Source organism: Centruroides sculpturatus, unplaced genomic scaffold (genome assembly GCF_000671375.1).
Source record: "Centruroides sculpturatus isolate CEXI.00-Female unplaced genomic scaffold, Cexi_2.0 scaffold2014, whole genome shotgun sequence".
NCBI classification, from domain to species: Eukaryota; Metazoa; Arthropoda; class Arachnida; order Scorpiones; family Buthidae; genus Centruroides; species Centruroides sculpturatus.
The window spans coordinates 38,305-53,165 of record NW_019386350.1 but is presented as its reverse complement, the minus strand read 5'-3'; the positions used below and the strand labels follow the sequence as shown (position 1 = coordinate 53,165).

At 30.6% G+C, this 14,861-nt stretch overlaps 1 protein-coding gene across 1 annotated transcript in view; it reads right to left on the bottom strand.

Annotated features, from left to right (window-relative positions):
- LOC111614647 (male-specific lethal 1-like 1) overlaps positions 1-14,861 on the bottom strand; it is a 32,062-nt gene that overhangs the window by 15,018 nt on the left and 2,183 nt on the right. The window contains exon 2 of the mRNA XM_023356013.1: positions 2,592-2,824. Coding sequence (XP_023211781.1) covers positions 2,592-2,824 — 233 coding nt within the window. The remainder of the gene's footprint in view (positions 1-2,591; positions 2,825-14,861) is intronic.

Sequence of the window (14,861 nt, the reverse complement as noted above, 5' to 3'; positions counted from 1 at the left end):
TTATAATAAATTTTGAATTCTAAATGATTTTAGTGTTGCATAATATGATGATCTAAAAAGGAAATAGTGCTAGAGCGGTAAATTTTATAGGAGGGAAATGTTCAATGTAATGAATGTTGTGTGGTAAATTGATAAAATTTGTCATCAGTTCCTTCCAGTGCAATTAAATCTTTGTCTATGTACCTAAAACATAAAAAAAATCTTATAATAAGGGAAACATTAAAAATTTTGTTTTCCAATTGTCTTGTGAGAATTTCTACTAGAAGTGAATTTGGCTGGCTGCTCTAGAGTACTCAGAGTGCTCTGCTTGCTCCTTTCTGTTCAACTGGTCAGAATACAGCAGTTCTTCGGGTAACTCACCTACTCTCTTTCGGAGTGATAATGTTATTAATCTAAACCTGCTGCTCGGTATAGCAGCCAACAAAATTTGCTACAGGATTGATAACATCGGTGATCTTGCAGGAACACCTGATTTTTGTAAGTAAATTTTCCCATTGAAATTTAAATAATTATTGGCTACAATAAACTTGATTAGATCTCTGCCCCAAAAGATTTGATGAAAAGAAATGTTATTGTTGAGTAAGAGTGTTTTTACTAATATTAAGGTTTCAAATATTGATAGAATAGATAGGAACAAACATACCACATCTATTTTGTAAAGATATCATACAAAGTAGTAAAAACTTCATGAAATATTTACGATGGTAAATTTGGCCTAAACAAACGATGAACAAGAAAGAGGATACTTATCTGAAGTTATCCAGAGGTATTTAGATAGTGCTTTTTTGATATTATGTGCAGGATATGTCCCTTTGTTTACAAGGGATGAAAGGAACAATTTTCTTTATGGATCTTGGCCTTCTTTTTTAAATATTCTTAAAAAAGTTTAATATATTTTAAATATCTTTATAAACAAACCTGTAACTTATACTGCTTTGTTAAATTTTGCATCCATTCAACTCTTAGAACATTATATTTGTATTAATTAGTAATAAATAACTATGACCCTGCTTTAGTATTCTGATCACAGATTCCTCACGCACCTTTCCGATTTTTATTCATTAATACATGATGTCTCGGAATGCATTTTGGCTTATTCTGTGGTTAAGGTGTTTGGTAATTTTAACAAATTTTTATGAATATTTTTTTTTTTTTCATAAAAATTGCATACAGATTCAAGATTTTCCAACTCTATACTTTAAAAAATTTATGCATGCCGAAGCTTAAGAGTTCAAAAACTATTTTAAAAAAATGAAGCAAATGAAATTGATTAGAATAAATTAAAAACAGATAAATCAAACTAAATAAAAACTAAAAAATTCATCTGACAAAAGAAGTGAGCTGCAACCATCCAGTTGACACCTATACCAAGATAATGTGAGCCCTCACATTGATAATGTTATTGCCCAATATTTGGCCTAACAAACACATCAAATTTGTGTTGCACTTTATATACAGCCCAGACTTTGTTCTGTGTGACTGTTTTTTTTGTTCTCTTGGCTGAAATTGGAGCTACAGGACCAGTGTTTTGGCTCATCAATGGAAAAATTGTGACATCGGCTTCAGATCTTCCCTAAAGAAGTCAAGGAAGATCTGAAGCCGATGTCAAAAAATGAGATCTAACATGTCTGCCAAAACTCAATACTTTGAAAAAGTCCATATCTACCTGGACCCTGCCTAATATATTTCATGATTAATAAATTCATTCTCACTGTTTTTTAACTTGCTCTTGTACATGATATCTTCATAGTTTGTCCATTTTTACACCATAGAAACAAAAATTTTACCTGGTTTAATTTACCCCATCTGCCTCAATGTGCTAAAACTGTTTCAAAGGGTCCATGGCAACAGTATAACTTTAAAAAAATTTTTTATAGTTATTAAAAAGTAACTTTTTCTATGTTTTTCTTAAGATGGAAAAAAATAATTTCTTAAAATACAGTAAAACTTCTCTAACTCAAACATCCGTAACTCAAATATTTCTTTAACTTGAAGAAAACAAAGCAAACAATGTAGGTCTCTTTGGAATAGCACAGGAATTTAGCATCTCCAACTTTGAATTTCTTAAATCTTTCATAGTCCCGTGACACCGATTTATGTTACTTAAACTTCAATTTATTCTATCCAAAGTGATCCTAATTATCAGATTTCTATGACATTTCCATACAGTTAGTTTTATCTACTCTCCAACATCAATTTTCAGACGATGCTCCAGTCTAAAGTGAGAGGTCCTCTTGCTTTATCTCAACAAGATGTATCTAAAAACTATTCGATTCCAATAGTTACATTGAACGTTTTGCTGAAAGGTATTATATGGCTGTTTAAAACAACAACAATAAAAAAAAAGAATTAAAGATTCTTTATATACTTTATATATTTGTACTTTTACCTCTCTTGAATTCTGTAAAAGTATAAATCTATTCAAAATCAGCATTTTTACTCCATTGTTCTCTAACTCAAATTGTCTAACTCTTTTTTCCTGCCCCTTGGAGCTTCAAGTAAAGAAGTTTTACTGTATATTTAAATTTATGAAAATACCGAATAAAATCATGAATTTAAAAATAACGTAACTTAATCCCTAATTTACCCACCGTCTGACTCCTCTAAAGCCGCCTCTTCCGTGTCTTCTGTATGACCTAGACACGATGGCTGGCGAACAGAAAGATTTCTCGGATGGGCTATTTATTTCATCTGACGTGGAATTGACGACATTCAGTGAATATGAGTTGGTAGAAACTGCATCATCTGTATCACTCTGTGAGCTTTCTTTCTTGTGCTTCAGAAGAGACAATCTTCTTTCCATGCGATCTAATCGAACTTTCAACTGTTAAGAAATAAATAACATTATTACGGATCAATTAAATTTAAAAATATTCTTTGTTTTATCTTCAAAATTATTGTCATAATCATTTAAAGTCTCGGTAGAAGCATGATGCCAGTCATACTATGCCTTTCTACTACAAATGGTTTCAAATCAAAAAAGATCAGGAAGAAGTACTATTGCCCCATTTCATANTAACATTATTACGGATCAATTAAATTTAAAAATATTCTTTGTTTTATCTTCAAAATTATTGTCAAAATCATTTAAAGTCTCTAAACATATTAGAGAGGTTGTAGCCGACGTTTTCAACGTGAAAACGTGTACGTCGGACATTCAGCGCCGCTTTCCTGAAGGCCGAGAAGTTTGGCAATGGTGTTTGGAATGTCGAGTGTGATTCCACTGACTAACCAAACACCATTGTCAAACTTCTAGGCTTATAGGAAAGCGGCGCTGAACGTCCGACGTACACGTTTTTGCGTTGAAAACGTCGGCCGCAACCTCTCTATTGCTTAATATAGAATCTAAAAAGCCATCAAGTGTCAAATTTATCATCTTATTTAATCAGTGGATATTCTATCAAATCTTAATTTCATTTTTAATAAGGATTTATGTAATTGGCATACTCATCCCCAAAGAAATAGTCTTCTTTGTTAACAATTATTAACATTCTTTTGTGTGTCTGTGTCATGTACAGCTCCATTTATTCTTATGCAAATAACTGTTGCATGTGCACAGTAGTGTCACCTTATCTCTTCCTAGTACATCAAACCTGAATAACAATGCCATTAAACAAATTATTCTCATCCCTCCCAAAGACTGGATTTTGTGGGATGTCAGTTTGTGTATAAAAACTGATTATCTGTAGATTTGTTTATCCTTCAGCTCCTCTCAAACCCGATAAGTGTTTTGATAGACATTAATGGCTTTTGTGGTACAAGTGGTACACCAGAATCTCAAATTATGCTTTTAATACAGACATTCAAGATTGTTTATAACTTCTATGCTGTGTGCAGACAAATGTTTCTAGCACACAGTAAATCGAATCAAGATTTTTCCTTCTATTAAGCACATCTATTAGTATTTTTTCCAGCAAAATCCTTGTTAGACTGGCAGACTCTTACGGAATAGTAGTTCGGTGAACATTGGCAGTTTCAATGCGTTACTCAATGTTCCCTTTTTAGTAACTTGACTAAAGACGTGTTTGCACTTATCATTCTATAGAAATAATATGGCAATACAGATCTTTTTGAACTTAATCACATTTTTGAAGCTCAGTTTGCAGACTCTTCAAGTAGTTCCTTTGTAGCTAAGCATAATATATCTTTCTCTGTCTTCAACAAATTTAAATTTTGAAAACATTTCATCTAAATACCGAAAAACTTATAATTTCTTTGTTAATATATTACATTTAGCATTGAAGTTCTTTTGAAATTACATTAAAATACTGATATAATCTAGTTTAAATTAGTAATTGTATATAATATGCAAAAGTAACTTATTTGACTTTTATGTTTTCGAATTACTCGTATCATAACTTGATGATTGATGTCTATCGGTCTTGCCGGCTATAATCAATCAATATCTTTGAGGGTTAATGGAAATCAATATCTTACATGTTATTTTTATTTGTTAGACAGTCAGGCAACTTTATATTATAATCTGTTTCTTACTACTTGTCTATATTATTTATGAACAATAATAATAATAGATTATGTTAAATTGTACACTATGCTAATATACAATGTATTGCTAAAAATTAGATTCCGATTAAAATACTTTCAAGATAAAGGATTTTGATATGTAATTTATCCTTAGGAATATATGGCATGGCCTAAAAATGAATAAAATAACTTTAAGAAATCTACTTTTTAATTTCCCAGCATTTGTTTCGAGTGAATTAGTAGTTTCAACATTAATTTTTTTTTAAATTGTAACAGGTTCTGCTGTATTAATTCTGTAGTGATTATATACTACAGTTTCATAACTATATTATTTGATAAACCTGAATCTTTCAAAGGCTCGTCTTCAGGTTCATCAGATAATATAAAGTTATAAAACTATAGTGTACAATCATAACGGAATGAATTTATTTAGCAGAATCCATTTAAAATTTAAAAAAACGTAGCATTGAGAGTACTTACTGTTAGTCACACAAATGCCGGATAATTACAGGTGGATTTCTTACGGCCCAAAAAAATCAGTTAAGAAAAAATGTTAATATACCAATTATTATACAAATGATTAAAATTAGTCTGGAATAGCTACATGTTAGCCCAGTATTTTCCAACCTTTTTCTAACAGTGACACCCCCAACTTTATAACTTTTTAGCACCCCTAATTCTTTATCAAAGTAGAGTTGTTGTGTTTTTTAGTCAGCAGTGGATCTAAATTTTCGGTAGACTGAAACTTGAACTGTTAGGGGGCATCTTTGCTCTTATTTTCGGCTTCTATCCTAAAGGCCGAGCTAAAGAATTATTATGCTAATCACAATGAAGGATTTGAGAATCCGGCTGCCAAAATTTAGGCTATGAATAAATTCTGGAGAGCCTGTATTGTTAGGAGTTCAAGCATTGCAAACCTCTAAGATACAGGAGCATTTTGAAATCATATGAAGTGAGTATTAGAACATATTCTAAAATCAATAATTTAAATACTTCAACTTATTGACTTATGATTCTATCACTAAAATAGTCTTATTTTAATACAAATAAAAAAAAAATTGTCATTTTGTTGAAAACTTCATTTGTTAAAAAAAAAATTTGTTTCAGGGTTCCACTAGTATTAGGGACTCTGAAGCTTAAGCTTTATTTGTTTCATAATAGATTTTCCCATAGCTTTTAATACTTTTTGAAATACTTGTAAGAAGTGTTACAGCAATGCTCTGCACTATACTTCATGGTACTGAGGTGCACCAGTGGTCTAAAGCAAAGGCTCGAGGAACACAAATATACAATCAATAGGAACCTGGATAACACTGTGTTGGCATCATACGCAAAACAACAAGATATTAACGTACAATGGGATCAAGCGGCAATTATAAAAACGACGAATAGTAGGCAAACGATCAAACATCTAGAGAGATTGGAAATCTATAAAGCGCACATGAAAACCGGTTGTATAAACCATAGAGACGCCGACTCATTATCTACTGCGTGGAGATCCTTTTACAATTATTAATTTTCACTATTTATTTGGTTTATTTGTTAATTTTTCATTAATACATCCGCCAGGGCGCGTTCTGCTAATTTTTATTTTTTGTATTTATTTCGAATGCATTTTATGTTCTATATTTGATTTTCTATTTTGGTAACTGAGGATGATCGTTGAAAAACGATTGAAAACGTTTCTATTTTATTAAATTTTGCTGGATTTATATCGGTGTAGTTTATTTTTTCGAAAACCACTGTGTTAGCCGTTCTTAAAATAATACTAAAAAAATACATCATGGGTAACTGACTTTTAGGCCACCTGGCTCAATAACAATTCTATATTTATGTGGAGCAAAACATGTTTTGGTTGAAATCTATACATATAAACTTATAAACATTATGGAGAACATAAAAGACAGTGAAGAGTAAACTTTTCCATCAATCTCTGGTAGACTCTTCACTTCAGATGCACTGTTGGACAAGTTGTTGGACCCATGATTGTCGAGACTTTGTATGGTGCCAGGGATAGAATGGGCCCTTTTGCAATTTTTTTGAACAAACGAAATGCGATTATATGATTATATATAATTTTTTGACCAGATATATCATATATACTATTCCTTAATTTTTAATATTCATATTGTATGAAAATGTTAGTATCAAGTGATGAGATAGATTGCATTCTACAGGATAACTCATACGTGGCATCTTAAAAGAAGTCAAGATTTTATTTTTTTGTTTGTAAAAATATTATTAATTTATACTAGTAGGAACAGCTATGGACATCTTTTAAATCAGGGGTGGCCAACCTTTTTAGCAGGCGGGCCAAATTTCAAAAATAATATTTCCTGCCGGGCCACGCACCTAATTTTTTTTTTTAATTAAAGTAAACAAGCAAGCGTGCTACACCTTCATCCGCATCGTTGCTTTCCAGTAGGTGAGATCGTGGTCAAACACTTGCCTGATTTAATGTAAAAAAACACAAAAAATAGGTATATTTATTTTTTTGAAGAAAATAAAACATAACCGAGAATCATTTATTTAATAACCGAGAAACATATTTATTAGACAATTTAAAAATTTGACTTTGTTTTACAGAACTAACAAGTAAGTGCATCAAAATTGATCTGGACTGATGTTGTCGCTACACGCAAACAGTTTTCCAAATGAACATCAGTAATTCGTGTTCTCACTTGTGATTTGATATACTTCATGCGACTAAAAAGTTGTTCACACGCATACGTGTTTCCAAATAGCGTAACCATTGACAGAGCATGTTTGTAAAACGCAAGATATTTATCCTTGTCCAAATACGTTTCATAGAACTCTTCCAAACCTTCTTAACTCTTCTAATGTTCATTTGGTGATATTACAATAAAGTTAACATTTATGTTCATTTGACCTAGCTCCGCGGGCCGCAACACGACTCCCGGCGGGCCACATGCGGCCCGCGGGCCTCATGTTGGCCACCCCTGTTTTAAATGCTATTTGCAGATAATCTTATTAAAAAAAAAAAAAATTTTCATTGAAATTTAAAATGGAAATTTGGTTTAAATGCCCAAATGCTACATTGGTTTAAATGGACATAACTAAATATTGCAAGTTAAATTGTAAAACGTAATTCATTTTGATCTACATAATTAAAAAACAAACAAACATCATTTTGCATCTGAAATTTAGCAGGAATGTAAAGATTTTAGCTGTTATTTGATCTCTAAATTAATACTTTTGGCTGGATTTTTAGTTGCTGATGGATAAAAACAGAATCTGTGCCTACATTTCATCTAAATTTACATTTTTGGATATATTTGTATTTTATATCCTAAGAAAACAGATGACAGTACATTAATAGTGGTGTAAATTTCAATATAAATTCAATAATTTAAACATTTATGCAAATTAAGGGTAAGTAACAGACATTTTAAGGTTATATTCAGACACATCACAGAGTTGAATCAGTGACACGTACAGTTGTATGTACCAGCAACTCAGATAGATCACTCAGTGGTCTATATGAAAAGCTACATGCTACTCAGTGTCAGTGTTCTAGTTCTCCCTGCCACAGACACACACATTAACACCTGTGTGAAAGATATCTTCAAAATACACGGATTTCAATGGGGAAACAAGTATGTGACAGAAATTAAATTATTTTAAACTCTTATTTGCAATCTATAAGCTCATCTACTTTGTTAACACGTTCATGGCATCAGTAGCTAAACATCTAGGCAGCTACTGGGCATTACTAGTCATCTGTGACTCGTAGTCTATTTTAATACAGGGTGGCATGAGTCACCCGTGCCTCGTACTATTAAATTAACATATTTTATTGCACCTAATAAAATAATATCGATATATCAAGTATGATGTTTGTAGAATTATGTTATCAAAACACATGCGCAGCCCCATGAAAAAACAAGCAATTATGTCTGTCGCCCTAACTAGACATGTCCATACGAGTCACATGTGCTTCATAACACTGTGAATGTGTTAAAAATCAGTATTGAGGTTATTATTGCAAATATTTACTAGTGTTCTTTTTCTAGAAAAAAACAATTACTAGTACTTTGGCTACTAGTAGATGTTGGTACTATGTGCTGGCTATTAATACCTATGATATCTGCCATACATGATTAATACCTGCGATATGATAAAGATCTTTTATATATATATATATCATAGGTATTCTGACTGAATACAGTCAACTCCCGTATAAGATCATTGATTATTCCATTTTATATGAATTCCATGTTGTACGAGTCACTTAGATTTTACAAATACGAGTACCGGGCTGTGAACGGCTCACGTATTTGTAAAATTTAAGTGACTTGTACAACATGGAATTCATATAAAACGGAATAATCAATGATCTTATACGGGGGTCGACTGTACTATGATATACAGTAGATTCCCCTATAATGCGGATTCCTATAACGCGGTGAAAAAATTGCGACAGTATTCGTATAAAGATGCTAAAAGGGATGCGGTAAAATGTCATCGCCGACTCGTATCGTGACAGCATTGGTCGAATCTAGACCAATAGTAGACGAGCAACCGAACTACTTGCACACTACGGAGAGTTTAGATGGGTAAGTTCAGTTTACTATCGTCTGTACAGTATGTAAATTAGGTACCGTAAGTCTAATACAGCACTGTAATTTTATACATTTCTTGTGAAAGAAACATTTCTTATTCAACGGCCATAAAAATTATTTCTATTAATGATGTCTCCAAAGTTCAACAAATTTTTCGCAGAAAAATAACTTATCAGAAATCGCGGCTGCCATTTGGTGCGCTGCTCCGCAACGAAAACAAGCTTAAGCAATGGTGACATCAAACGGTGCACACTCAGTAAGTGATCCTACAATTTTTTATAGCATAGTTTATATGGATTATTTCCAAAAAATTATACGCATTTTGGAAATATTGAGTAGAATTAGTCTAGAATCGATTAATTTTATGGAAGAAAACCTTTCAAACAGCCGTAGTCCGTAAACTTCACACGTGTCGGGTTGTGATTGGCTCATGTATTTAAGGATTCCTACTGCGTTATAGTGGGGTCTACTGTATATATAATAGATGTATAGGTATTAACAGATTTAATAGGTATTAATAGATACCATTAATAGATGTATCATAGGTATTCAGTCAGAATAAGCTTACCAGCTCATTCTTACTGAAATATATTCCTGTCTACAAGTACACAGAACTCAGATATTATCCTAATTACATTAGTTTACACATAATATCTAGCAGTTTTTGTGGAATAGCAAATCACAAACCATGAATGATGATGACTATTTTAATGGAATAAATCTGGTAACTTGTTCACATTATTATTATTAGAACAACGAAGCAACATTCAACAAATTCACACTTTATTTCAACATACAGTAAGAGTTTCACATCAATTTACAATATCATATTTTTTCCTAATGTTAAACTCTAAGAAACTGTACCATTCACAGCCGAATATCAAACGGTAATCTGCTAAAGAATCAAAATTTGTGAAAAATGGACTAAATATTTAAACTCAGCACCCTCAAAAGCCACTTAAAACATATTTTGTACAGGCTAGTAAACTTGTATTATGTAATTTTCCTATTTGAATGCTACGATACTGCTGGTCTGATAGAAAAAAGGAACTTCTGCAGAAAGGGTTTGAAATAATTCGACCAAAATTAGTCATTGATTTCCTTTCGGAAGAGAGGATGGTCAATGACTACTAATTAATACTGGCCTATTATTAATATTTGAAAAGTGATCCATGTTGGATAGGTTGTGATGTGATCGAAGTTGCTAACCTTAATATCCGAAAGACTTCATATGACTTGTTTAAATAAAAAGAAATCTTGTAAAAATGCTAGAATAATTGCTCTGACAATTGCTATTTAATAACTGGTTATTATTAGATAAAATGAACACTACAAACACCTAAGATACCAACGAGACTTATCACTTTGTATTCATTTTTCTCACTGGTATCTCAGGTGTTTGTAGTGTTCATTTTTATAGAATAATTGCTCTTATGTGTTTAAATGTTGGCAACGGACTGTACTGTATAAAGTACATGGGAAATACGTTTGCTTAAATATTGCATTTATAGAAAAATTATTGGGCTGCAATTTGAAAAAACTGTAGACCTTAAATTGTTAACTGACGATTACTTCTATTTTAACTAGGTGTTATTGAAGTGTCTCTTTAAATTTACAATGTATATATAATTATTACATAAAAAATTCTAATTTTTAATAGTTATTTCTTCAAAAATATTCTTGTTACGGTGTTGGTGGAATGAAACCCTTTTCAGTTAGAAGTCAACAGTAATTTGAAACTTACATGTAAAAATATAAAGTTTAATTTAGTATTTATGGAATATATTTTTTTTTTAATTTGCTTTATATATGAAGTAAATATTACAGAAAATTATTTAAAATTACAAATTATAATTCTAATAAATTTTATATCAGAATTTATTGATTTAGTTAAATTATTAATGAAGTATATCCATTAACACCAGCATGTTAAAATTTGCCTTTTATGCCGTTTGAAATAAATTTATTTTAAAGTGATTTAATATATAACATGCAATTATTTATTGTGACATCATCACAATGCCGGGCTGCAATTTTTAATCTATTTAATTTAAAATATATGCTCTCCACCTCCAATTAGTATTGTAGTGTCTCGCCCCCGTACACCATACTTTTCCATTAGCAATGAAGTCATGCCGGTCATCTATTTAGCTCCTTTCAGCGGAAATTTTTTAATTGAAATAACATGACTTCCAGTTTGCATCGGAAGTTCATATATAGTTTATCGGGGCCTCCGGCACTAAGCTTTTCATATCTGCTCTTGAATTTCATTTATCTAACACCGTTCTCAAGATTAAGGAAAGACAGATGTACAGCAGTGGGAACTTACAGGTCTACAATTTTTTCAAATCGCAACCCAATAATCTTATGCAGTAGTAGCCATGGAAATCGCATTTCCTATGATATATATCGGAAAGAGTTCAACAGATGTGCATATGAAGTACAGAGAGGAAACCAAGGTAAATACATCAAATATTACTAATTATTATATATAATGAATATAACATTTAAGTTGAATAAATTGAACGTAAGTCTGAGAACTTCAAATCTGTAGGCAAAGAAATTACTAATAAAGGTTTCCTCTAATCTCTTTCTAGTTACCAGGTTGCTTAAAAGGTATAATATTTCAGGGTTGAATATATTCTTAACTTTAATAATTGAAATTAATGATTAAAATAGCAAAACCTTTAATGTGGATCAATTACAACATTCGAAACTAACTGAGCAATTTTGCAAACCAGTCATATTGCTTCATGTTGACCAGCACTATTAGTGAGATGTCAAACTACAGAATGCAATCAGTATTTCAGATCATGGCCTCACTAGTACTTTTAATTAATGAGCATTGTTACAATAGCTTGCCATTCACAATCATGGAAACAGAAAAGAAAATTTCACATCATAAATAGGTCTGAAAAACATAACATGAACAGTTATTTCTTGTTGAACAATTCTCAATATTCTGTAGGGCTTTGCGCCTTAACAATAGCTTTGCAGCACTCTGACATATAGTGGATGAATATCTTAATGTATTCTACACCAAATTCTTTTAATATTCTTATGAAGTTGTTGTTTATATCTGCAATTTTCAGGCCTACAATATGCCAGCATTTTCAATTTCATTAAAATCGGGAGTGTTACCAGGATAGTTTAGGCAACTGATTTGAACAGGGCCTATTGTAGGAATTTGTTTACTTAGACATTCCTACAATTCCTACATTGTTAATACAGTAGAGCCTCGAAAACTCGGCACTCCGGATAACTCGGCCACACCCTGGCCAGGGCAAAAAAATCCATAGTTTATTAATTTTCATTATAGACAGCTTTATGCCTCATAAAGTATTTTTCTGGGGTCTGTCTTATCAGGTAAATTACTGTACACAGTGTATTCATTAATTTTCATTTTCATGTAGTAAAGGCTCTATGCCTTCATAAAGGTCGTACTTTTCCTTTGTTTAAGGGTATTTGGGCAGTTTATTCTCTGTTGTATTCTCAAGTAAACAATACATACAAATACAGTACAGTATTTTCTGAGAAAACACTCATACTTAGTTTTTTTAACCCCATTCCCGATAACCTGGCATTTTCACAAACTCGGCCACCCTTCGGTCCACATTAGGGCGAGTTTTCGAGGCTCTACTGTGCAATATTTCATTAATAATATCACTGAATCAATAAATTCTGATATAAAATTTATTAGAATTATAATTTGTAAATTTATATAATTTTCTGTAAAATTTACTTCATATATAAAGCAAATTAAAAGAATATTCCATAAATTCTAGATTAAACTTTATATTTTTATATATAAGTTTTAAATTACTGATGACTTCTAACTGAAAACCAAGAATTATTATTAATTTTTTATTGTATTTTTTTATAAACAGCATATAAACAGAACAACATTTTTTTTTTCTGTAACTATGCCTTGACCTTGGTCTTGTTTAGCATTAAGCACTGGGATATAAACAAAGTAAAATTCCATTCAACCAACACCACAACAACATTATTTTTGAAGAAATAACCATTAAAAATTAGAATTTTTATGTAATAATTATATATACATTGTAAATTTAAAGAGACACTTTAGTTTTAAGTGAAACTAAAGATATATGGAATAATGCTGGTATACATTTCTGTAATTTCTTCTACGTATTTGAGATTCTTTTGACTATTTGCTAAGACTGCAAGACAATGAGTTGCAAACTAGTATTGTATAAATGTTACTGTACAGAAACATTTGAAACCATCATTTATGCACTGAATACTCTTTCAAGTCAATTTTGTGTGCTGTTATAGCAAACAAAACTATGCAGTTGATACAAAAACGCCTGACTCTGAGTCCTCAATCTTTAAATTTCTTACTATAACTTCTTCAATAAGTACAATAAGTAAATCCAATTTTAAAGGTTGGCACTGATTCATCATTTCATCATTAATTGTGAATCATCAAACTGCATTTTAGACTTATAACTCATGTTTAAGTATATGTTTATATAGAAGTTGGAATCAGAATCAGTACAGTTTTACTGTTCTGATTTCATAGGCCTGCCAGTAAATAGATTAAGGTTACAAATGAATGGCTCGTAACTTTAAAAATGGCAATTTTCAATGGCAGATCTTCAACTAAGATCTTTCATTGTATCATAATTTTACTTTTTTAATCGTTTTGAATAATAGAAAAAAATTCTACAATTATAAAACTCTTAAGCAGCACCCCATATTCTTTGGAACCACACTATACAAATAATACCTGTATATTATTTAACATTAATACATTTTAACATTTCACAACTAAATTATTTTTATTTATTCTTTGTATAACTGAAATTTGACACGAAAACTAAATCAGAAATATTAATTATTATTTAAAATACTTTATATATTTTCACTGAAATAAATGCTGTGATAAGTTAAAACTTTATCAGCATCTATACAACAATTATGCATTCTGAAACAAATATACACACATATATATATCTCCTGATAAGAAAGAAAGAAAGAAATTTAACTAACAGCCTACCTGATATGTTGTTCCACATTTTTGCTACCAAACCTTTTAGAATTTTAAGCAAATAAGCATAAATTATTAACGAATATCAGATGAGATGTTTAGCTGTTTAAAAACATCTATAACAAAAGATATGTGATAATGCTTATCATTAATGAACAATTGAATTGATTTTTATCATTATTTTTAATTAAAATATTTAATTAGTATTAGTTAGCTTCTTGTTATAATACGAATAAATGACTTATAACAACATTCACAAAAATATTGTGTGTACGTAAACATTTTATGGATAAAATAGAAAAATTTAATATCCAAAAACTAAATATACGAGTAATTTACATATCTTTGCTAAAATAATGACGAATCAATCCAAAATTTTGTCGATAAAACTGCATTTATGAAAAGATTACACATTCTGAAACTAAAAAAATGTTTCAATAACATCAATAAATAAGTAAATTAATCTAATAACTCCATACATTTACGCTACTGTAGTTTTTTTTATATATCAAATAATAATTAAAAAATGCAAATAATTAAATGTCGGGGTAAGCAATTCTACTGTTTATGCATTATTTAATTAGGTAAAATTGCTGTAAATCTTTGTACAATTTATAAAAAAATATTGCAGAAATACATATTTTATAAGAAAATAGTTATCTAAATTCATAAAAACTCATTTATATTAAACGAATTTGTATATATTTTTGCTAAAATAGTGTTATAACAAGTCAAAATTCTACTAGCAATAATTATGTTCATGCAAATATTAGACTATT